Source organism: Tachyglossus aculeatus, chromosome 5, assembly GCF_015852505.1.
Source record: "Tachyglossus aculeatus isolate mTacAcu1 chromosome 5, mTacAcu1.pri, whole genome shotgun sequence".
In the NCBI taxonomy this organism is placed as follows: Eukaryota; Metazoa; Chordata; class Mammalia; order Monotremata; family Tachyglossidae; genus Tachyglossus; species Tachyglossus aculeatus.
In genome coordinates, this window is record NC_052070.1 from 68,940,658 (window position 1) to 68,966,918 (window position 26,261).

General features: G+C 44.1%; 1 protein-coding gene across 2 annotated transcripts in view; it reads left to right on the plus strand.

The window, feature by feature from the left end:
- TLN2 (talin 2) overlaps window positions 1-26,261 on the plus strand; it is a 664,294-nt gene that overhangs the window by 595,226 nt on the left and 42,807 nt on the right. For both annotated transcript variants that reach the window (XM_038746479.1, XM_038746480.1), the window contains 6 exons: window positions 441-607; window positions 3,104-3,287; window positions 5,743-5,868; window positions 8,967-9,083; window positions 13,411-13,596; window positions 22,236-22,343. In XM_038746479.1, the coding sequence (XP_038602407.1) occupies window positions 441-607; window positions 3,104-3,287; window positions 5,743-5,868; window positions 8,967-9,083; window positions 13,411-13,596; window positions 22,236-22,343 (888 nt within the window). The remainder of the gene's footprint in view (window positions 1-440; window positions 608-3,103; window positions 3,288-5,742; window positions 5,869-8,966; window positions 9,084-13,410; window positions 13,597-22,235; window positions 22,344-26,261) is intronic.

Genomic DNA, 26,261 nt, shown 5'->3' on the forward strand with positions numbered 1-26,261 from the left:
ACAATTTTCCTTTCACTTGGATATTATGGAAGATGAGTGCTTATCATATTGGGGATGGAAGGTCATTATTTATACACGAAGCAGATGGAGGTTCAGGGCTCTATGATCGGCTCACTTGCTGTGGATCATTTCTGTGGAAGAGACATCCCATCTCCACTGTAGCAGGCCTCCTGTAGAAAAGCTGATCACATTTGTTTGTGTCCAGAAGAGAAAGCACAAGATAGCAGAGGAAAAGTCGGTGCAAAGTATGCCACAGAATAATAATATGGTATTTAAGAGAGTGGAGAATGACTATATCCTTAAGGGAATTACGTCTGTTGATTCTACCTTGCATTTCTCAAAAAGCAAGGAGAAAGGAATTGTTGAGCAGTGCAAATTGTCTACACACACTCTATAGTAATATGTTCTCCTTTCTTTTTTCCTTTCTTTCGGATTTCTAGGTGTCCTTGGTCCTGTCTGCTCTTCAGGCAGGGAACAAAGGTACCCAAGCTTGCATCACCGCAGCGAGTGCTGTGTCTGGAATCATTGCCGATCTGGACACCACCATCATGTTTGCCACAGCTGGCACCCTCAATGCCGAGAACAACGAATCCTTCGCGGACCACAGGTCAGTGTGTTTGGGCAGGAAAAGGCGGGGTCATATTCCTGCAGAACCCTTCTTAAGGAAATCTGGTTACACAGTCGTGTCTTCTGATGCCAGGTCATGTCTTACCCAGGTGGTGCTCTGTTGTCTGAAGAATGTTCCCGATTTCTGCCATCGTGCTCTTTCCAAAACTCCTTGAAAAAACCTGCCCTTAGATAGAACTGAGTGTACTTTATTAATAATAGTAATAGTAATAATAGTAATAACAATTGTACTTGTTAAACACTTATTGTGTGCCAAGCACTGTGCTAAGCACTGGGGTATTTACAATTTAATCAGGTCATGCATGGGGAAAGAGCGTGGCCTAGTGGAAAGAGCACGGGCCTGGGAATCAGAGGACCTGGGTTCTAATGCCAGCTCTGCCAATTCATTCATTCATTCAGTCGTATTTATTGAGCGCTTACTGTGTTCAGAGCACTGTTCTGAGCGCTTGGCATTGTACTAAGCCAATTGCTAGCTGTGTGACCTAGGGCAAGTCACTTAACTTCTCTGTGCCTTGGTTTCCTCAACTGTAAAATGGAGATTCCAACCTGTTCTCTCTCCCACTTGAGACTGTCAGCCCCAGGTGGGACAGAGACTGTGTCCGACCTAATTGACTTGTACCTACCCCAGCACTTAACAATGTTTGACACATAGTAAGTGCTAAACAAGTACCAGAAAACAAGTAAACAAAACTGTCCCAGTAGGAGGGAGAACAGGTATCAAATCCCCATTTTGCAGATGAGGGAACTGAGGCACAGAGAAGTTGTGACTTGCCCAAGGTAAAAGAGCAGACATGTGGTGGAACCAGGATTAGAACCCAGGACCTCTGATTCCCAGACCCGTACTCTTTCCACTAGATCACTCTGCTTCTACTTTGACAGATGCAATGATTTCTGGTGGCAGTTTAAGGGTTGAAGGCCTAGTCTGACTTTATAGTCCAAGACTGACTCCAGAACAGCTGCCTGAAAGACTAAAGTATAAAAGATCTGCAGTCCCTGGAGTGGTAACTGAGGAGGGGGGGGGAAGATCCAGATAAGGAGAATATTTAAAACCAATCCAACGGCCTGAAATCTTCAGGAAAAACAAATTAGTGAAGTGGAACCTCTTTGAACTGTGCAATTCAGAATTCCAAATAAAGCCCGCTTCAGTGAAGGATGAGGTTTTCCTGCAGATAAACAGGAAGTCATTCCTCTCACTCGCTCCCTCACTAGCCACATGATGGCTGGACGTGGCATTGGGAGAAAAATGAGTTGGCCAGAACACTTTCGTCCTGACTTATAATGGGAGCTAAGTGAAAGACCTAAGTCGTTTTCCAGGCTTGTATCTGAGACTGCTGAGGAATGTCTGCTTCCGGAAAGCCGCCCAGGTTGGAACCTCGGAATGCGGCTGGTTGCTGTCCCCTTTCAAGAAGGTGCCAGGGGGCTAACTCTAATTTAAGATCATAAGGCAGGAGGAGAAGGAGATTAATCTCCATTTCTGAAGCGACATTCCTCCCTTCAAGAGCCCACCCTGTTCCTTTCCAAATATAACTCTCCCCGCCTTTTCCCCTCTCCCCAGACGGGTCAGGGGTATGAATCTACACACTTGCATCATTCCTCTTTGAGTGATTAGAGACACATCTTGCCATGGGGCTATGAAAGAAGGCACAGAAAGGAGATGTAATATAAGCAACTTCCTCAGCTGTGGAGCCTAGCTGTTCGTCGGCATAATTAGGATCCTATTCTCACTCCCATTTATTCTGTGAGCTCCAGGTGGGACATCGATTGCGTCCAGCCTGATTATCTTATATCTACTCCAGCGTTTAGCACAGGGCTTGGTACATAGTAGTAAGAGCTTAAAAAATAACATTATTATTACTGTTAATTATGAGACCTAGGGCCTGTTCTCAAACCTTCACTGCTTTGAGTGGATGACTTTTCTTTCTATACATTTTCCCCCCTGAAGAAGAAACTTTTCTATCAACAGGGCTGACATGGGACCTTCCCCTCCCCATCCCACCCCATCCCCCCACCTTACCTCCTTCCCCTCCCCACAGCACCTGTATATATGTTTGTACATATTTATTACTCTATTTTATTTGTGCATATTTATTCTATTTATTTTATTTTGTTAATATATTTTGTTTTGTTGTCTGTCTCCCCCTTCTAGACTGTGAGCCCACTGTTGGGTAGGGACCATCTGTATATGTTGCCAACTTGTACTTCCCAAGCGCTTAGTACAGTGCTCTGCACACAGTAAGCGCTCAATAAATACGATTGAATGAGGAAATTAAGGCACCAAGAAGTTGCCCAAGGTCACACAGCAGGCCAGGGGTAAAGTCGGGATTAGTACCCAGCTTTCTCGGCCCCGGCAGTCTGGTACTCCACTCAGTAGGCCACACTGCTTCTTATCTCCCCATATATTCTGTTTAGCATTGAGGGTATTGTTTGCCTTTTAAAATCTGCTTTCCCTCTCCTTCTGCTCAACCGTCTCTTTTAGAGAGAACATTTTGAAGACTGCAAAGGCCTTGGTGGAAGATACCAAGTTGTTGGTGTCTGGAGCTGCTTCAACTCAGGATAAACTGGCTCAAGCTGCCCAGTCAGCAGCAGCGACCATCACCCAGCTGGCGGAGGTCGTGAAGTTGGGAGCAGCCAGCCTGGGCTCCGATGACCCCGAGACTCAGGTAGGGGGGTGGGATACAGGCCTGAGGCTGGAGACGGCTTATTTCAGCCAACGCAGGGGCTTTTCCCTTCGGTTTTGAACAAAATAACTGAACTGAATGAATGCCAAAATAGCGTTGAAGCTCAGAGTTATGATAACTGCCCCTGCTCCAGTAACTGGTAGCAGACTGAGTGTGGTGTTTTAGATGCAGGTAAATGGAGTCCGTGACCTCACCATATCCTTTTCAGCCCCACGATTCCACGTTAGAATAACTATTTCATCATCTCATGCAGGTTATAATGGGTCAGACCTCCCCATCCCAGTGTTTTGTCTGCCAACATGATCAATTATATTTATTGAGCACTTAACTGTGTGCAGAGCACTGTACAAAGCACTTAGTAATATCAAGGGATGGTGGAATGAAGAGTGTGATGGTTGGCTTCCTTGAACATTCATTCTCACATTCACAAAAATATACCCTCTACCATCCATAACTCTACCTCTAAAACCCATCATAGACTTGTTGTCCGTGAATCTGTCTAAACCCTTCTCAAAGCTATTTATATTTTCTGACCGCACAACTTCCTGTGGTAACAAATTCCATATGCTCGCCACCCCGCTGTGTGAAAAAGTTTTGCTTTAGTTCCTTTTGTTTCATTTGAACACACCACCTCAAGAGTGCGTGAACTGCTGACCTACAAAGCAATAACAAAGTTTGCCTCGTTCATAACAGTGAAAAACAGGGCAGATACTGGCTTTGGTGGACTTTGGTCTTAGCCGCTGAAATCTTTCTTTAGTGATTACTCCTTTCATCTTTCTCGAAGCCATCCAAAAGGGTCGATTGTTCACATCTAAGTAAGTGCATAGTTTTGTGCCTTGAAGTCTTGTAAGTACATGACAGCTGTTAGGAAAAAAGAATCCAGCAATAGCAGTGGTCTTCACTTTTAAATGGTCGTAATCTTTTATGTTGTTGTTGATGTTCTTCTTACAGCCTCTAGTGGAGAATAGCCCTACAAGGGAATATTCCTCACATTACAAAATACGTTTCTGCCGGTTTTGTTTTTGATAACATCAGAATTCAAACTGGCTGCCCGATGGAATTTTAAGTATTCAAACAATCCCTTTCTGTGGTAGCTTTTTTTTACCCCCTTGAAAGAAACAGAGGCTGAAACTCGGGCACGGTAATCCCAGCCGCACAGTGGAGGGAGTAGCCTGTGTGAGACTTTCTTTCAGCTTTGGACCGTGAGGAGTCAGTCCCTTCAGGGTAGGAAGAAGATTCTCTTAGAGTTGATGACAAGAGAACCCTCTGCAGAGTACAAGACCTTAGGTGACCTTTGCAGAGAAGACAGGGTGTTATTGGAACTACCCAGTGCTCTACGAAGCTTCCCAGGGTCCAGAAATTGGGAATGGGAGAGATTGGGTACCTCTGTTTTGTCTTCTGAGTGGTCAGTAAGGGTAGTGAGGGAAGATAGCTGAAGACCCCAGCTTCCCTTGGGAAAGATTGGGGAAAGATACCAGGGGTGGGGGGCAAGGGGTCATCTGGCCCCTTTGACATGGTATTACACCAACATAGGGTAATACCCAACACCTCAGAGTGCTAACATGCCAGCGGTCACCCGTTGCGTCACCCGTCGGGAGCGTGCCACCAGTTTGGGCCATTTGAGTTTAGACGGTGGAGTTCTGAAACATGCTGCTTGCTGAGCTGGGTAGATGGACGCAAAACCACGACAGGGAAGTGCATACAAAATAACGTAAGGAAGCACACATACTTCTGGGTGGGTGGAGCTCTTTTCAACATTTAATTAGTTAATTGTAGAATGCCAAAAAGGTCACATTGGGTCTTCAGTCTCTTCTGTGCGTTGACCCCATATCCTACCTGCCTTGTTTGTGAAGGCCTTATCATGACTGTCAGTGGTTTTTATTAAGCATTTGCTGGGCGGGGAGCCCCTTAATCAGCAGCCCCTGGGAGAGGCTGATAGAGGTGTGAAACATACAATCCCCCAGGCCTGGAATGCCCTCCCTCTGCCCATCCGCCAAGCTAGCTCTCTTCCTCCCTTCAAGGCCCTGCTGAGAGTTCACCTCCTCCAGGAGGCCTTCCCAGACTGAGCCCCTTCCTTCCTCTCCCTTTCGTCCCCCTCTCCATCCCCCCCATCTTACCTCCTTCCCTTCCCCACAGCACCTGTATATATGTATATATGTTTGTACATATTTATTACTCTATTTTACTTGTACATATCTATCCTATTTATTTTATTTTGTTAGTATGTTCGGTTTTGTTCTCTGTCTCCCCCTTTTAGACTGTGAGCCCACTGTTGGGTAGGGACTGTCTCTATATGTTGCCAATTTGTACTTCCCAAGCACTTAGTACAGTGCTCTGCACATAGTAAGCACTCAATAAATACGATTGATGATGATGATGATGATACAATCCCTGCCCTCCTGGTGAGTTCCTTCCTATCTGGTTCTGGTTTTCTCAGGTGGTGCTGATCAATGCTATTAAGGATGTTGCCAAGGCCCTTTCCGATCTCATCAGTGCTACCAAGGGTGCCGCCAGCAAGCCTGCTGATGATCCGTCCATGTACCACCTCAAAGGCGCAGCCAAGGTAGAGTGAGGATTCATTCGTTTCCTGCCTTGAACTGTGGTGGGCTGTTCATTTGGACATTGAAGCGAGGAATAGTTTTTTCATTCATTCATTCAATCAGTCATATTTATTGAGTGCTTACTGTGTGCAGAGCACTGTACTAAGCGCTTGGGAAGTACAAGTCGGCAACATATAGAGACGGTCCCTACCCAATAATGGGCTCACAGTCTAGAAAGGTGAGACAGACAACAAAACAAAACATCCCCAGAGTTTATCTGCTCTCTACTGCTGACCAACATATCCTCCTTCCTTCTGTTTTCCTCACCTGCCTCCTAGCCTGCCCTCGGCTAGAGATGTTCATTTAATAATAATGATAATGGTGGTATTTGTTAAGTGCTTATTCTGTGCCCAGAATTGTACTAAGAGCTGGGGTAAATACAAAATAATCAGGTTGGACACAGTCCCTGTCACACATGGGGCATATAATTTAAGGGAGAGGGAGATAAGGTATTGAATTCCCATTTTACAGATGAGGAAACTGAGGTATAGAGAAGTTAAGGGACTTGCCCAAGTTCACACAGCAAGCATGCGGCATAGTTGGGATTAATAATTGTGGTGTTTGTTAAGCGCTTACTATGTGCCAGGCACTGTTTTATACACTGGGGTAGATGCAGAAATTGGGTAGGACACAGCTCCTGTCCCACATGGGGCTCACAGTCTTAATCCCCATTTTACAGGTGAGGGAACTGAGGCACAGAAAAGTGAAGTGACTTGCCTAAGGTCACACAGCAGACAAGTGGCGGAGCTGGGATTAGAACCCAAGTCCTTCCCCTAGGCCCATGCTTTTTCCACTAGGCCAAGCTGCTTCCTTTGACTCCCAAACCTATTTTCTCTTTCCAGTCTTTCTCACTGGATAAATTTTGGTTGATGGAAAACAGTTGATTGGAAAAAGAGAAGTCACTTTTTCTTCATTTCCAAATCCTTATCAAACCCTGGGGTTTGACCCTAACACCAATTTTCTAGTGCAACATTTGTCGTTCAGGTGAAGATACGTGCTCTTTTTCACAGGCAACTCTCACCTTCTATAAGGAGAACAGAGTGCTAAAATACTGTCTCTTTGCCATATGCTTGTAGTGTAGAGTCCTCGGGAATGTACCATGTTTAATGATAGGTGAGTTACCAAAGGTTCAGGTTTTAAGCTTCATAGCCAACAGGCATAATTTTATGTCAACATTTTTGGTTAATTAGATTAGAAATCTCAGAAGGATGTGGTGGGGTTTTTTAAAATTATCAGGACCCAGCAATTACTGATTCTGGCTAGACTGGAAAATCCATGACTGATGAATGTAGTTGAACATCCACTGTGGGCCTGGGAAGACTATATGGAGATAAGTTCTATAATTGCCCTAGTCTATTTAAAATCTAAAAGCATGACACAGGCCCACCAAAAACAACAAGGGTTAGGTAAAATGCAACAAAGTTTTGGAACCCCCAAAGAGTAAAAAGTAACCATTGAGCCCAGAGACAACACGAAGCATTAAAAGAGTGCAAGGAAAAAATTAATTCACTGTTTGTTTTCATATTGCAGTTTTAGGGAATTGTTTTTTGTTTTTTTTTCCTCCTCCATCTGTGGGAGTTCTGTTTTGAGTGAGTTAGGGTCTGGAAGATTTACACTTGTGTGTCATCAGAGGGTTAACATTTTCCCAACTCTGGTGGCTCATTTAATTGTTACTACTAACTATCAAGATTGCACATTATGTCCATTTGAAAGGGAAGCCAAAGGCAATATTTGAAGAGCTGGCGCCTGTCCAGATCATTTCCCCCCGCCCCCCACCCCCCAGTGTTGGTAGGGGAACCAGTTTAAATATGACTAGAATGTAACCTTCCCCAGAGACCATCCATCCCTGCATCCTGAATGTATTTGTCTTAATTGCCAGTATTTTTTTTTTTTTTACTCTTCTGTTGAGGGTGGGCTGGTTCACTGATGCAAATTCTCTGGAATTTGGAAAGACTCCATTATATTAATCTAGATTCAGTTGATGCCAGGGCCAAGGAACTCAGTCTCACAGATCCCTTGAATTACAAGAAAAGTCCTTCTTTTCTTCAAGACTAGACATCCAATGTTGCTGCTCCATTCTCAACTATGTATTCTCTCCTGCTTCGCCTCTGAGACCCATATAGGACAGGGACTGCCTGACCTGATTGTATTGTGCCTATCCCGGTGCTTAGTACAGTGCTTGGCACATAGTAAGGGCTTAACATCTGCCATAGTGATTTTATTCCTCTCAGCCCAGTTAGTGTAATCAAGCCGACTGAAATTGACAGCATCAGTGAGATTTGTTTTAACCCGATCAGAAACTTTTTGAGTCTCAATCATGGGGAGCTAGCCATGGCCCCCGCCAGTTGTGTCCAGCATTTCTTTGGATCACCCCTAAGAATATATGCAGTTTACATTAGCAAGATCATAGCCCAGACGTGCATTGATTAGGGGAGACGGGTCTCGTATACGGGAGGTCGGGCGAGGGGGTGTAAAGGGGGAAGCCTATGCTTTTGAAGAATCCTGCATTGAGGAAAGCTTGTTCTAGGTTGTGCGCCTTAACCATTGCTGCTCAAATGCCCACAACTGTTTCTCAGTGGGCCTAATGTCTAACGAAAGGACTCCTGATAAGAGAACTGAGTGTATTAACATTGTCTTTGACTTGGTAACTAATTATATGGGCAAAAACTGCCTCTGCCCTTTTGAGGATTAATACTGGTTGCATTTTTGAGTCTTATTTTGGTACCACTTGTCTGCTGGGTGACCTTGGGCAAGTCAGTTCACTTCTCTATACCCCAGTTACCTCATCTGTAAAATGGGGATTAAGACTGTGAGCCCCAGTGCTTAGTACAGTGCCTGGCACATAGTAAGCACTTAGCAAATACCATAAAAAAATTGGAAATGATGGTGCTTGCTTAATATTATCTCCTAGTAATAATTAGTAAGATCTTGAATTGGTGGAGCCCTTTGATTTTTTCCAAAGGGCTTTCACAGTAATGGTTTTACAAGGGGGCAGGGGGAGGGAGGCGTCTCAACCTATGCAATATCTGTTTCCTCAGTGACTCTGCTTCTCTCCCTCCAGGTGATGGTAACAAATGTCACATCCCTTCTGAAGACCGTGAAAGCTGTGGAAGATGAAGCCACGAGAGGCACAAGGGCTCTCGAAGCCACCATTGAGTACATAAAGCAGGAGCTCACGGTAAATAATAAGGAGTCACTCCCTACAGGTTGCATTCTTGAAGCCAAATTGCCTTCTGTTAGAAGGCCACAGTAATGTTTTCTTAGATTAGGTGTGGAATAATCTATTCTCCTGGCCCTTCAGGCCCTAAACTCACTTCCAGTGATTTCTCTTTGGCATAGCTTGCTTTATCAGCTCCCTTTGTGCTGTGCCAATTGATGCCAAGCATCCTGCTCTTTATTTTCTTACAGAGTCACGTATCCTGTTGCGGTATTTATTAAGCACTTAATGTGGTGCCGAGCACTGTGCTGAGTTCTGGGGTAAATACCAAAAAATCGGATCGGTTGGACAGAGTTCCGGTCAGTCAACCGATGATATTTATTGAGCTCTTACTGTGCGCAGACCACTGTGCTGAGCGTTTGGAAAAGTACAGAGCTGGGAGATGTGATCCGTGCCTACAGGGAGTTTACAGTCTTCAAGGGGAGGCTGAACATTAAAATGGATTGGGCATAGGGGTAATAGTAGACTATAAGAATATAAACGTAAGTATCATGGGACTGAGGTGAGTATCGAAGTGCTTAAGGGCTACACAGCCAAGTTCATAGTCAATTCAAGCGCTTAGTACAGTGCATTGCACACAGGAAGCACTCAGTAAATATGATTGAATGAATGAACGAATGATGCAGAGTGCAGTGTGAATAGGGGAAATAAAGGGCTTACAACCTAAGAAATAGGGAGAGCACGTATTTCATTATTCCCATTTTCAGATGAGGAAACTGAAGCTCAGCGAGGTTAAGTGACTTGTGCAGAAGCAGAGCTAGGATTAGAGCCCATGCCCAGCTTCTGCTCTTTCCACTAGGCCATGCTGCCTCTCCGCCTTGTTTATTCCGAAAAGGAATGTTCCTGGACATAAGCCAAGTTTCAACCTAAAACTTTGTGAAAGGAAATTTAAATAAAACTGTTGTTTTGGTTCCCACCAATTTACAGATTTCAGCTCCTCATTTTCGAGGTCACCGGCAGGCACTTGGAACAGGGATAATTCCAGTGGAATTTGAATTTTAAAATAGGATCTTCAGCTGAGATGAGTTGATGCCATTAGTCAGGCCTTTAAGGTTTCTGTTTAATTGACAAAGATTTGTTCTTTAAAGAAGAAAGTAGAGTGAATCATTTCCTCCAGAAGCCCCTCAAGGGCAGAAATTATGTCTATTAATTCCATCGTACTCTCCCAATTGCTTGGTACAGTGCTCGGCACTGAGTGTTCAGTAAATGCTATTGATTGATTAATGGGTACACTAACTAGTGCCTGGCCAACCTAGGGTTTAGTCCCCACAGTTTAGAATCCTCTTTGATGTGGAAGTTTTCTGCCTGCCTCAGAGAACTCTATTTGCTTTGGTTATTTCAGATAATCAATGGTATTAGTTTGACTGATTGATTTTTTGCCTCAGTATACTCAGATACCCTGAACTACGGGGCTTTCATTCTCAACAAACCCCACATTACGGGTAACTCATGTTAGAGTCCTGCGAGCCTTGACTGACACCACGTTCATAATAATGATGGCATTTGTTAAGTGCTTACTATGTGCAAAGCACTGTTCTAAGCGCTGGGGGTTTACAAGGTGATCAGGTTGTCCCACGTGGGGCTCACAGTCTTAATCCCCATTTTACAGATGAGGTAACTGAGGCTCAGAAAAGTTGTGACTTGCCCAAAGTAACTCAGCAGACAGGTGGAGGAGCCAGGATTAGAACTCATGACCTTTGACTCCCAAGCCCCTGCTCTTTCCTCTGAGCCACGCTGCTTCTCACTGCTTCATGCTAACAACCATTTGTTCAGATAATGCATCTCGTTCTCTCCAGACAGACATGTCTTGTTGGAAGAGCATTCCCTAAGCCCCCAAAGAATTCTGTCCCAGATAGTCACTCATTCCTTCATTCATCCATCCATTCGATAGTATTTATTGAGTGCCTACTGTATGCAAAGCTTGAGAGTACAACATAATAATAATAATGGAATTTATTAGGTGCTTACTATGTGCAAAGCAGTGTTCTAAGCATTGGGGAGGTTACAAAGTGATCAGGTTGTCCCATGGGGGGCTCACAGTCTTAATCCCCATTTTACAGATGAGGGAACTGAGGCACTGAGAAGTGACTCGCCCAAGGTCACACAGCTGACAATTGTCGGAGGTGGGATTTGAACCCGCGACCTCTGACTCCAAATCCCGTGCTCTTTCCACTGAGCCACCACTGAGCCACGCTGCTTCTCTACGCTGCTACAACATAACAATAAACAGACATATCCCCTGCCCACAACATGCTTACAGTCTAGAGGGGGAGACAGGCATTAATATAAATAAATTACAGATGTAATTTACAGGTACATAATGAAATCACACATTAGGGAAGAACACATTGTACACATATTCTGGGGCAGATCAATCAATCAATTGTATTTATTGAGCGCTTACTGTGTGCAGAGCACTGTACTAAGCGCTTGGGAAGTACAAGCTGGCAACATATAGGGACGGTCCCTACCCAACAGTGGGCTCACAGTCTAGAAGGGGGAGACAGAGAACAAAACAAAACATATTAACAAAATAAAATAAATAGAATAGATATGTACAAGTAAAATAGAGTAATAAGTACGTACAAACATATATACATATATACAGGTGCTGTGGGGAAGGGAAGGAGGTAAGGAGGGGGGGATGGAGATGGGGAGGAGGGGGAGAGGAAGGAGGCGGGCTCAGTCTGGGAAGGCCTCCTGGAGGAGGTGAGCTCTCAGATGTTTGGCACATAGCGCTTAACAAATACCATAATTATTATTATTAAACAAATTTGTCCCATTGACCTTTGACCCAGAGGTGCTGTATGGGACCAGTGCATCATGTCTGACCCACCAACCGGAGTCTTTGGGAAGGTCGCCCCCTTGTGTTTGGAGAGGGAAATGCCCAAAGGTGCTCACAACTGAAAATAATAATAATAAAAATGGCATTTATTAAGTGCTTACTATGTGCAAAGTACTGTTCTAAGCGCTGGGGAGGTTACAAGGTGCTCAGGTTGTCCCACGGGGGGGCTCACAATCTTATTCCCCATTTTACAGGTGAGGCACAGAGAAGTTAAGTGACTTGCCCAAGGTCACACAGCTGACAGTTGGCGGAGCTGGGATTTGAACTCATGACCTCTGACTCCAAAGCCTGGGCTCTTTCCACTGAGCCACACTGCTTCTCTGCAAAGAAATGTCTATGCAGATGTGGAATCAGTCCTATTTATTGAAACAGTCCAGGTTGGGCCCTGGTGTTTGTTTAGAGGGACTGACTTTGTTGTGTTACCCTCTGATTGCTAATATCATTTCAGAGCAGCAGAGTGAACTGCATGGCCTAGTGGCAAGAGCACGGGCTTAGGAGTCAGAGGACATGGGTTCTAATCCCGGCTCTGCCACTTGTCTGCTGTATGGCCTTGGGCAAGTCAGTTAACTTCTCTGTGCCTCAGTTACCTCATCTGTAAAATGGGATTTAAGACTGTGAGCCACTCATGGGACAACCTGATAACGTTGCATCCACCCTGGCACTTAGAACAGTGCTTGGCACCTAATAAGCGCTTAGCAAATACCATAATCATTAGTAGTATTTTAATAAAGGTGACAAATCAATAGTGTATACTCTGGGTAGTACAAACCACCATGTCCCCAACAGACCCTATTGGACCGATCAGCGTGGCTTTTAAAGTACCTTATAGATTTACCGCATTTAATGTATTTCCGCATCCCTGAACATGTGCCTGTTATTAAATAATTCACAGTGTCACCATAGCTTGCTTGACATGAGCTCCCCTTCACAATTACGCAGTCGCAATTGTAAGGAAAGCTAAGAATAGAGCACATTACCGTGTCTCATTTTCCCCTCTCCCCATACCCCTTTAAAGAGAAATGCACGGGGCCATCCAGGTCAGCCCTGCCCCTAGCGATGCTGGGGACCTGCCCCAGTCGTCTGTGTTTGTCAGGGTTTCCAGGAAGCCAGCGGGCCCGGGGTCAGGAATTGAGGAGTCCCACAGTTACCTTGGCCAGATAGATTAAATTACAAATATTGGGTGTCAGTTTCTGCAGAGGAATGGGTTAATGCATTACGCAGGCTTCTCACAGCTTATTGTTCCTGTGTGCTCTGTGGAGGTGTTAGAGGCTGATCAGGGTTGGAGTCTTGACAAGCAGGAATGACATTACTGTACCCAAATTAAATTTCCAATTTCCTTCTATTTGACCGTTGCTCTTCCAATTGCCGTATCTGCGTCCAGGTACAGAGGAGTGGCCCGGCGAGAGGAGGGAACGAGGTTTTCCTTCTGCTTTTACCTTCCAGGTGTTTCAGTCGAAGGAGGTACCAGAAAAGACATCGTCACCTGAAGAATCGATAAGGATGACGAAAGGCATCACCATGGCAACGGCCAAAGCCGTTGCAGCTGGAAACTCATGCAGACAGGAGGATGTGATTGCCACAGCAAATCTGAGCCGCAAAGCAGTGTCTGACATGCTAACAGCTTGTAAGGTAAAGATTCACTTGTCTCCTCTCCTTGGTGTTGCTTGTAATAAGTGTTTGGGAATCTCCTGGGCTTAGAATTTGGGGGTTTTTATGAGTTTTTCTGGGAAAGGGGAGCCAGGGTTGTAATACTTTGTACAAGTATTTAAAGCTTTTATTTAAGGTGTATCCCACAGAAATGTTGGTTGCTGGGGCACACGTGGAATTCCATTGAGATACTTTGTGGGGCTCCTGTGTGTTAGATGGGGGCAGGGAGCATCCTGCTGATTTAATCCTACTTCTCTCTACCTCGACTCTCCCTGAATAGCGGAGCAGACATCCTATCGAGACCAGAGCCAAGACGATGCATGAGTAGCAAATAGGATTTTGTGGGATTTGTTGCCAAGTCCTCTGACTAGAAAGTTATTTCCTAGCCATCCCTCAGCATACTCCCTCTTTATTTCCACGTAGTTAAATAGCTGCATTCCTAGTCAGTTATTTTTCAAAGTTGGGTTTGTTTTATAAAGAAGTGGGTTGAAGGGAGAAAACTGAATTTTGGGGGGAATTGCATGTTGTGGTAAAATTACCATCCAAGAGCCAAGTGCCATGTTTTATTTCCTAATATAAATCTCATTTGCCTTCTTCCCAAGGTTGGGAGAGAAATTCCAAGCCCATTGGCTCATACTACCAAGCAGCAAGGAGAAATAGGGAAAAAGAATTAGCCAACGGGATCTGGAAAATGAGCTCAGAAGCGTTTGGGGTGCCGTTTTTTCTCCAAGTGCAATTTTTTGTTGGCAGGGGAAAATGAGTTTTGTGGTCATTTGGAGTAACGGATCTCAGCCCTCCCTAAAAACCCAGAGCTCACTTCCTCGTTGAGGATTCTGAAGTGAGAAGCTGAAACACTAGAGTGATCAAAGCTTATAGCACTGTGACAGCTGCATGGAGAGAGATGTAAAGACACAAAGGGGTCTGAGAGCCTATTTTTAGCCTTGTTGTAATAAGTCTATTAGCCTTTTTTAAAAATACATCTGCATATTTTTAATTTGTCAAATTCTTGTCCCCATAATATCCACTATGGAAAGGCTAATCCATCAAGAGCCTCAGCGTGATGAAATATGGCTTTAGAGCATTGATTTTCTTTTAATATTCTCTGAATGAAAGCCGAGAGAAGTCATTTTGACCGTTGGCTGTAAGTAGGACTTAGCCACGCACAGCAGTTCCTTAACCCTCCTCCTGTATGTTTAAAGTTCATTAACGTGTCTTCCGTCCAAGCCTGTGAGAGAAGGTGAAGTGAGGTTGGTAAATAATAATAGCACCGAATATTTTTGAATATTCTAATATCTCTGTGAGAGAGGAAGAGACTAGTATTATTATTATCCTCATTTTATACATGAGGAAACTAAGGCTCTGAGAGGTTAAGTGACTTGTCCAAGGTCACACAACAGGCCAGTGGCAGAGTCGGGACTAGACCTGGGGTCCCATGCACCACCACCACTAACAAGACATGGACATAGCCAGTCAGCCCACTTGGCCACTGACCACATTTAAAGTAGAAGTGGTTTAATAGTAATAATAACTATGGTATTTATTAAGCACTTATTATGTGCACTGGATTAAGCATTGAGGCGGCTACAAGCACATCAGGTTGGACACGGTCCCTGTCCCACCTGGGGCTCACCATCTCAGTCCACGTTTTACAGATGAGGGAACTGAGGCACAGAGAAGTGAAGGGACTTGCCCAAGGTCACACAGCAGGCAAGTAGCGGAGCTGGGATTAGAACCCATGACCTTCTGACTGCCAGGCCCAAGCTGTATCCACTATGCCATGGATTAGGTCAGTTGACAGCTGCCTTCATTTGATCTCAGTGGTTTGGAGGGTCAAATTCTTCCCTTGGGACATGTCAGAGACAGAGAAACCACTCTGCTGGCCATCTGCACTTCTCTCTTTCCCGTATTTTCCAACTACTCACCATTCCTCAAAAATGCCAAACATGTTAAATCCAAATTTGCCAAGAATCCTTTGTTCACTGATTTGTCCACGGCTATAAGAAAGAGGTGAATTGAATTTTGTCTATTTTCTGATTTTCCATTTTCCAGCTCTTAGCTATTTTCCTCTCTTGATCATTTTTCTTCAAGGGAAAAATACCTTTAGTAAACTATAAAATTACTCTTTGGTGTCACAGAAATGAGCTTGATCAAATGTCTGAAGTTTCTGTGTGTTTTGCATTTCCATAGAGGGACTGCTGAAATCCTTTAATCGTAATTATTAGATCTTCATTATGAGGCCCTCAATAAACAGATCTTCCGTTGAAGATCATGAGTCTCAGCTGAATGGGGATTGAAGATGTTGTTGGGTGTTGACTTTGGAGCTGTGTTTTGGGGTCAGGCTGGTTTAAATGCAAAAAATTGCATGTGTGTAAAGGCATGGAGACCCATGTCTCTGCTTTGGAGAGCACATTCTTAGGATGGAAAAAGCAAAAAAAAGAACCAAGGAGTAATAATTACGGTATTTGTTCACTGCTTACTATAATAATAATTGTGGTACTGGTTAAGCACATATTTTGTTCCAAACAGTCAGTCATTTGTATTTATTGAGTACTTACTGTATGCAAAGCACTATACTAAGTACTTGGGAGAGGACAATAAAACGATGTAGCAGACACATTCCCTGCCTACAACAAGCTTACTGTCTAGACACTGGGGTAGATACACAATCAGATTAGACACAGGACTGTCCCCCATGAGGCTTACAGTCTAAGGGCAAGGATGGGCAGGTATTGAAACTCCATTATTCCTCTGAGGAAACTGTGGCATAGAGAAATGTAGTGACTCATCCACAGTCATACAGCCAGTCAGGTAGCATCAGTAGCTCTCATCAGTCAATCAGTCCTGTTTATTGAGCACTTACTGTATGCAGAGCACTGTATTAAGCACGTGGGAGAGTACAATGCAATAATAGACAGACACATTCCCTGCTCACAGTGAGTTTAAAGTCTAGAGGGGAAGATAGACTTAGTATAAATAAATAAATTGCAGATATGTACATAAGTGCTATCTGGCTGGGTGCGGGGGATGAATAAAGGGAGCAAGTCAGGACAATGGAAAAGGAAGTGACAGACGAGGAAAGAAGGGCTTAGGGAAGGTCTCTTTGAGGAGATATGTCTTCAAAAAGGCTTTGAAGCCATTTTATTATGGTTGTAGTCCCCCCTAACACTGCTTCCCCAGATCTGGCCCATTTTTGTAATGGGAAAATAGGTGGGGAATCCAGAATATACACGATCAGTATATTAGAGTAGAGACCTGGTCCTAATTGTCAACCATTTCTTTCTCCTTTAGCCCACAGGATGGCTGAAGGAGAAGAGGTAATAAGGGACAAAAAGAACTTTCCAAACTTCCTCTGAGATACACGCCCGTCAGAGTCTCTTAATGAACTCTTTAGCATGCCACTAAGAGAACTGCGGGCCAGGTATTTTCTTAGAAGGAATTAAAAGTCAGAACTCAATTTAGTTATATCTCCCAGCTCACTTCCTGAATCTACAAATGAAGTATGTGGCAGGGAGAATGTCCCAAAGGCAGAGCTTCCACCGAACCACTCCTAGTGGTCCCACTTCTTTTTTGCCTGTCAAAGTCTGGACATTTTAGGTGATTTGTTAAAGAAGAGGTTAGGAAACATTCAGGATACTGCCTTTGAGGCTAACAGTGCTCATGCTCCCAGGGCTCAAACTACAAGTTCTGGCTTTAGTTCGTGCCATGGGGAAATCCAAGCTAAAACTGACCCCAGGGCCCACAGGGAGCAAGGTATGCGGGGCCTTCTATGGGGAGGATGCTGAAAAGTTATTCTCTTGGTCCACTGATGACTGAACAAGAAAGTAGTGTGGACATGTGGAAGAATATTTTGATTAAGAACGCCTAGTGCCTATAGTTCCTTCCCATTCTGTGATACTCTGCTGTGAGTCTTTAGTCAAGTCAACTTCTCTGTGCATCAGTTTCCTCACCTGTAAAATCAGGATTAAATCCTACTCCCTCATACTTACTCGTGAGCCCCTTGTGGGACAGGGAGTAGGTCCAACCTGATCACCTTGTATCTACCCCAGCGCTTCCAGTGTTTGACACATAGTAAGTGCCTAATAAATACCGTGTTGTTGTTATCTTGACAAATAAGGACAACAAAGGAAATTTATGGTGTTTCCAAAGACCCTCTCAAAGTATACTGTCTTAACTTCCATTTGAGCTGGAAAATATCAGTTTTGAGAGGCATCAGAATAGCTCTTGGCCTGTAAATGTTGGCTGTTTTTTCAAAAGTATTCTGGATAGAAGTGATAAAATTGGTATGGTTCCTCAGTACTTAAATAATTGACTTGAGGTCTGATCTTCCACTGTTACATCAGATCTGCTGGCCTAAAGCCCCAGCCACTGATCATGAGTTGACTTTTCAACATATGGAAATTTCTTTGTTTCTCAGAAAGCCCTGTGCACCCCAAACCAGTCTCAAACTGAAGTCGTTATTAAAGTGTGAGTTTTTTAACGTGTCTTTTTACGGTGTAATCAAATATCCACAGAAAGATCACGTATAAAAAACAGGCAGTGAATGATTCACTCAAATCACTAGAGCCTGTTTTTTAATCAGAAGGTTATATAAAAAGGCAGGTCACCAATAATAAAAAATCCAAATTTCATGTGCTGGAGATTTAGCAGTTCCAAAGGGATAGAGTAAGAAGGATCTAGGTGTTTCAGGGTAATGGAACCAAATAGTCCCTGGTTAATTATAGATACTCTGTGTTCCCCAGGAGACAGCAGCATGTTTGACCTCTATGCCTAGCAGCTCTAAGGAGACAAATTCTGCATCTGGTATCCTTTATTGGCCCCACTCCATCCTTGGAGTTGGAATTGTTAGTATCATTGGAAAAAAGAAATGATGATGGAAAGGGCGTGGCCATTACATAGAACAGGAAATAAGATTACAGTGAAGAGTTTGGGATAGGATGAAGGTGGGCACTGGCAGGAAAGGTGAAGAGTGGGTGAAAGGGAAGGATAATTAGTAGGTCTGGCCCTGGAGATGAGGTTGGGCCATGGTACCCAAACTGAAAAGTGCTCCCTGCTGTCGTGGGCCAGTGTCTCCCCATCCCACTGAACCCCCAGAAACAGTCTTTTCTGAGACTGATTTGAGGGATCAGTTTTTCTCCAAATTGGGCCTAGCCAAAAGGATCTTGCCAGGGGTCATCTCTTGGTTTAGCCCACGTGTGAGCCTTAAACCAGGCTGTAAACCACATCAGGTCAATCAGAGCCCTATACTAAGAGCTTGTGAGAGTACAGTACAGTAGGTAGGCACGATCCCTGCCCTCAAACTGCTTGCAATCTAATTGGAGAGACAGACTTTAAAATAAATTGAGAAGCAGCGTGGCTCAGTGGAAGGAGCCCGGGCTTGGGAGTCAGAGGTCATGGGTTCTAATCCCGGCCCCGCCACTTGTCAGCTGTGTGACTTGGGCAAGTCACTTCACTTCTCTGGGCCTCAATTAAAAATGGGGATGAAGACTGTGAGCCCCACGGGGGACAACCTGATTACCTTGTATCCCCCCTAGTGCTTAGAACAGTGCTTGGCACATAGTAAACGCTATACAAATGCCATTATTATTATTATTATTATAAATTACAGTTAGAGGAAGCAACAGAGTTGTAAGGATTTTACCTAAGTTTTGTGGGCTTGGGGTTTGTGTGATTATCCAAATGTTTAAGGGGTACAGACCCAAGTGCATAGGCAGTGCAAAATTAAGGGCTAATAGGATGGGGAGATGAAAAGTTACTCAGGGAAAGCTTGATGCAGGTGAAGCGAAGTATTGAGCTCGGGTCACATACTTCCTGTCCTTTGCCTCAATATCAGAATTCCAGGGGAGTTGGGAGTTAACACCAGGAATTTACACTGGAATAAGACATTATCGGTAACAGCATGCACATGCTGCCCTACTCATACTCAGCGTCACCTTCAGCATCACCAGTATCCGAGACATGACCATCACTAAACGGAATAGGAATCGATCAATCAATCATAACTATTGAGCTCTTACTCTGTGCAGAGCACTGTACTAATTGCTTGGGAGAGTACAGCGTAACAGAGTCAGAAGGTACATTCCCTGCTCCCAACAAATAATGGTAATAATAGTTGTGGTATGTGTTAAGCACATACAATGTGCCAAACATTGTATTAAGTGCTAGGGTAGATAGTCAGGTCCCACATGGGGCTCACAGTCCAAGTAGAAGTGACAGCAGTTACTGAATCCCCACTTAATAGACAAGGGAACTGAGGCAAAGAGAAGTCGTGAGCCTCATTTCTGTCTTGTCTTGCCTTATGCCATCAAGTTGTTTCCGAACCATAGTGACACGGATGCATCTCTCCCAGAGTGCCCCACTCTCCATCTGCAGTCATTCTGGTTGTGCATCCATAGAGTTTTCTTGGTAAAAATATAGAAGTGGTTTACCATTGCCGCCTTCAGCGCAGTAAACTCGAGTCTCCACCCTCGACTTTCTCCCAGGCCGCTGCTGTCCAGCATGGGTGAGTTTTGACGTGTAGCAGATTGCCTTCCACTCGCTAGCCACTGGCCAAGCTAGGAATGGAATGGGTAGGCCTCTGCTTGACTCTCCCTCCCATAGCTGAGACTGATAGAGTACTGGAAACTGAGAGAGGTCATTTCTATCGGTCACTAATATTTGTAGTGCTCCTACTGGGTAGAGAACACTGAACTAAACACTTGGAGGTAAAAGTCATGATCCCTATCCTCAAAGATCTAATAGGGGAGAAAGATAATATATTACGCAGATAGGAAGAAGGAGAAAATATCCAGATGGATAAGTAAATTAGCAAATGCTTTAATAGTAGAAAGTGTAAGCTGTCATGTCCGGAAGTGCTGTGAGTGAGAATGAATTCATAAGGGCTGAAGTGGTCATTGGGTGGATAAGCAAAATTAATCAATCAATCAATCAATCATATTTATTGAGCGCTTACTATGTGCAGAGCACTGTACTAAGCACTTGGGAAGTACAAATTGGCAACATATAGAGACAGTCCCTACCCAACAGTGGGCTCACAGTCTAAAAGGACTAAAATTAATCTTTTTTATGGTATTTGTTAAGTGCTTACTATATGCCAGGCACTGTTTAAAGCTAGGGTAGATACAAGCTAATCAGGTTGAACACAGTCAATGTACCACAAGGGGCTTACAGTCTTAACCCATTAAATGAGTTGCCCAAGGTCACACTGCAGCAAATGGTGGAGTTGGGATTAGAACCCAGGTCCTTCTGACTCCTAGATCAGTGCTGCTTCTCTCAGTTGAATCAGTAATTGTATAGCTAGGAGAACACTTGAGGGTGCATGTACTACCTTGTTGTACTCAGTCTCTGAAATTGGTCTTCCTGGAAGAGTTGGCCAAATATTCACCACCCTTCAAGTGGAAAAATCTTCAGAAAACTTTGTCTTTTTTAATGGTATTTGTTAAGGGCTTACTATTTGTCAAACACTGTTCAAAGCACTGGGGTAGATACAAGTTAATTAGGTTGGACACAGTCCCTGCATGGGACTCAGTAAATAGATGGGAGAAAAGAACTGAGGCAGAGAGAAGTTAAGTGGTTTGCACAAGGTCACACAGCAAGCAATTGGCAGAGCTTGGATTAGAACCCAGGTCCTCTGACTCCCAGTCCCGTGCTCTTCCCACTAGGTCATGCTGCTTCTCTTTGGCTCCTGCAGGTTCAGGATTTCTGCCTATGAAGTAAATACTATATCTCTTCTTATGTTCATTAGAGATTTTCAGAGTAGAGCCTGAATTCTGTATTTAGTGATGAATATCCTCCTTCAGACTGCTACAGAAAGCCAATATTGATTTGTCAAAGCCGTTTCTGCCACCGTGAGCTTCTTTTGAAGACTCGGTAAATATAGATGGTTCTTGCAATAAACATATAAATGTTTCCCTCAGGGTGAGCTTGGACTTTGTCACAGATGTAGTCATTTTCATATCCTTTTTTTTTCTTCTTTTTTTTTTCAAATTAAACTTCACAAAACCCTGGGGATTATTCTGACTCCCTTCAATTGCATTCTGGATCTCCAGAGGCCTGGCCTCCAAGATGTATTCTGCTTTCCCAAAAAAGGTTTTTCATAGTATTCGTGAGAGGGGCAGGATGGTTAATCCAATGATTGACTAGTCCGAAATATCTATGTATCTATGTTGGTAATGGATTTAGAGCTACATATGCTCTACAAGCTGAGAGAGAACAGACTCCTCATTTTCCTGCCGCCTGATTTGGAACTGTGCTCACTTTTTTCTTCTAGTTTCCAAAGGGTATAATAAAATAGAAGACAACTTCTTAATGGAATTGAACTGTCAGGCTGAGAGAAGGGCTTATTTTACTTAGGTTCTAATTCCCGTCAGAGGAGTCCCTGCTGGTACCAGGGTTCATTTTGCCCCTTCCAGGGCTATCACAATTCAGGACTCTATAATCTCTCTCTTTCCCTCACCCTTCAGGGTTGTTTTCTCAACCAAAAAGTAGGAAGCACATGATGAATTCAAGTTCTTCGATCTACCGGGAGAGTTACGTTTTTAAAGCTTTATCAGTTCAGATCAAAGGCCACAGCAGCTTCTCCTCTTTCCAATTTTTATGGGGCCAATGTCGCTTTCTCTCCTCAGCAAGCTTCGTACCACGCGGAGGTGAGCGAAGACGTGCGAGCCCGAGCTTTGCGGTATGGGAACGAATGCACCCTGGGATACCTGGACCTTCTTGAATACGTCCTAGTGGTAAGAGAGCCCCTCAGTGCTCAGTTTGTTCGGAAACTCTGTCTGAGACTTGTCCTATTCATAACCATTGCCAGATGGGGTTTCAGTAGGAAGCAGCAGTCAGTTGGAGAAATACAGTGTTCAACGGTGGTACTTATTGAATGCGTTCTGTGCCACAGAGCACTGTACTAAACATTTGGGAGACTGCATTGGAAGCAAGAAGGACAGCCCTTACCTTGCAGGGACTACGATCTAATTTGGTTACAAAAAGCTATTAAATTGTATTATCCTGGCATTGTTGCTTCATTCATTCCATCGTATTTATTGAGCACTAACTGTGTGCAGAGCACTGTACTAAGCTCTTGGGAGAGTACCCTCTTTCCCCAGGAGAAGGATAGCATCCTGTTTTTTAACGGCCTGTTGCTGGAGAGTTTAAGGATCAGGCCCCTTGTGCCTTTATGTTCACCCGCACCGTGTCCAACACAATAATTAATAATCACAGTATTTGTTAAAGTGCTTAATTGCCGAGCACTATACTAACCGCTGGGGTAGATAGCGTGCCATCAGATCAGTCATAGCCTCTGTCCCACCTGTGGCTTACAGTCTGACAAGGAGGAAGAACAAGAATAAATATGATTGAAACAAGTACTTACTGATGCAACTGAAATACAGGGAAGCCAAGTGACTTGCCCCATGATACACAGCAGGCAAGTGTCAGAGCCAGAATTAGAGTCCTCATCTCCTGACTTCCAAGCCTGTGCTCTTTCCACTGTGCCACGCTGCTTCTGAGAATTGCACCGACTTTTCATTGAGCCATCGCCCCACCCCTGAAAGCTCTTTCAATCACTCATTCAATAGTATTGATCGAACCCTTACTTGGTGCGGAGCACTGTACTTAGTATTTGGGAGAGCACAATACAAAAGAGTTGGTAGATATGCTCCCTGCCCACAAGGAGCCTATAGTCTTTTTTCAGGATTTCATTGGGCTGGAAATCCGTAGCTGCCCCTTGTCTTCTCCCTCAATCAGGGTGATGTTTAGGTGCACTGGTGTTCTGAGAGCATAGCATGATCTCCCTGCTCAGTCCTATGGTAGGATAATAATAATAGTGATATTTGTTACTATGGCCCAATCACTGTTCTAAACGCTGGGGTAGATACAAACTAATCAGGTTGGGCACAACCTCAACTCCACATGGGGCTCACAGTCTTAAATCGCATTTTACAGATGAGAGAACTGGGAAGAGCAGAGAAGTGAAGTGACTTGCCCGAGGTCACACAGCAGACCAGTGGCAGAACTGGGAAGAACAGAGAAGTGAAGTGACTTGCCCAAGGTCACACAGCAGACCAGTGGCAGAGCCACTGGCAGAGTGGCAGTGGCACCAGTGGCAGACTAGTGGTACAGTAACAGCTTTTCTAGCTCACCGTTCCTGGGCTGCTGTTGTGTGATAAAGCTTATCTCTGCCAAATAGAAATCTATGTCCTGAGCACCAGTGAGAAGGAAACAGAAATCTGGCTCGTGTTGCCAGGCAGTGACTATAATGTCTCTGGCTAAATTAGATTAACAACGCTGTGCTGGAATACAGATAAAGCAAAAATAGAGGCCCAATTGTATTAAAGCTTGTTGCTAGCAAGAAACCAGAGTAAGAAAAATCAAACCTGTTAGATTTTATTATTTGAATTTAGCCTGCAGGGAATCTTTTACATTTTGGAGTTTAATGTATTTTTTAAGATCACATGTGATCCTCAAAACAGACTTGTGAGCTCTTTGTGGGCTGGAAACATGTCTGCCAGCTCTGTTGTATTCTACTCTCCCAAGTGCTTAGTATAGTGCTCTGCAGTAAATACCACTGATGATGATGAAGGTGATGGTGAGTCTTGGGGGGAGAACTAGAGCCAGGTCCATTAATCAGCATCTTTTATTTGAGGGTTTTTTTTTTAATCTCTCCCCATTTTGTTTTATCCCCTTTGAGTTTCTTGGTGAGATCGGGCCCCAAAGCCCCATCATAAACTTCTTGAGAAGTTCAGTGAGTCTAGAAAAGTTATTTTGTTACATCTGTTAGTAGACTATAACAGATCAGACTGTGATCATGCCACAAGGCTCTTGACTGACCTTCAATCAATCAATCAGTGGTATTTATTGAGCCCCTACACGAAACCCCTGGCACTATAATCCTTGTACATATTTACTATTCTATTTATTTTATTTTGTTAATACGTTTTGTGTTGTTGTCTATCTCCCCCCTTCTAGACTGTAAGCCCGCTGTTGGGTAGGGACCGTCTCTATATGTTGCCAACTTGTACTTCCCAAATGCTTAGTACAGTGCTCTACACACAGTAAGCGCTCAATAAAGGCTATTGAATGAATGAATGAATGAATGAATGTCTTCTGTGCGGGTTCACAGGCCTGAAATCTCAGGACCAAGATGGACTGTTACTATTGATGGAAATCTTCACCACTATATGCAGGGCACTGTATTGAGTACTTGAGAGTACACCAGAAACTGAAAGCCCCATCACTGCCCTCAGGGGCCTTGCAGTCTAATAGGGGAGACACAGACAAATTTGGGTAGCTCATTGAATGGAAATTGGTTAGACATGTGGAAACAAGTGTTGAGAGTGGGTGTAAGGGCCCAAATGTTAAAGGGTTGACATGACTCGGAGTGGTGGAAATTCACTGGGGAAGGCTTCTTTGAGGAGGTGGAATTTAGGAGGGTCTTGAAGTTGGGCAGAGTTGGGCAGATTTAAGGGAGAAGGTGATCTGGGCAGCGGGAACAAACAGCAGAAGCAGGAGAGTTGAGAGCAAGGTTCAATCCGAGGGAGAACTTGGGAGGACAAAAGAGTACAAAATGGTGATTAAGCCCTCATTTCCCCATGCAACCTGCCCCCTTTGTGTGGTCTGTACACTTGGCTGTGTGCCCCTTAAGGACTTTGGTATTTACCCCAGCCCCACAGCACCTGTATCCCTGGTCCTTGTATTCTACTATTCAGCCCGCCCTGTAATTAATTTTAATTTCTGTCTCCCCCTGTAGACTGTAAACTCCTTGTGGCTATTGTAGTTTCCCAAGGACTTAGTTCTCTGTACATAGTAAGTGCTCAATAAATACCATTGTTTGAAAGTGGATGAAGTTAGCCGTGATGTAAGATGGAGGAAGCTGATGGAGAATTTTAAAACCAACGGTCAGGACTATCTGCATATTAAGGAGGGTCTTCTCCCTCTTATCTCCCACCAGAAGGGTCCAGCCAGCATTATCTTGAGAAGGCAGAGGCTTATGGTGAGGAATTATTTTCGGGACAGCATAGTCCTCCATTAAAGTCATAACATGTTTTGTTTTGTTGTCTGTCTCCCCCTTCTAGACTGGGAGCCCGTTGTTGGGTAGGGACCATCTCTATATGTTGCCAACTTGTACTTCCCAAGCACTTAGTACAGTGCTCTGCACACAGTAAGCACTCAATAAATACAATTGAATGATGAATGAATGAATGAAAGAGGGAGCTATGAACTGGGCTTCCCCCATTTCCCCGCCCCCACCCCTTTCTCCATTGTTTTCTGGCTATATGACATTTGCAGACTTGTTTTTGAAATCTCAGGAGAATTAAAGTAATAATTGTGGTATTTGTTAAGTCCTTACTATGTGCCAAGTACTCTGTGCTGGGGTAGATGCAAGATCATCAGGTCCCACGTGGGGGTTCACAGTTGAAATGGGAGAACAGGCATTAAATCCCATTTGCAGATGAGGGAACTGAAGCACAGGGAAGTTAAGTGACTTGCCCAAGCTCACCCAGCCAACAAGTGGTGGAGCTGCGATTGGAAAGTAGCTTCTCTGGCTCCCAGACCCTGTGATCTTTCAACTAGGCCATTCTGCTTCTACGACACAGAAGTTGGAGCAGGAGCAATTAAGAAATTGGCTGAATTCTAGGTACCATGTTGTCACCATTGCA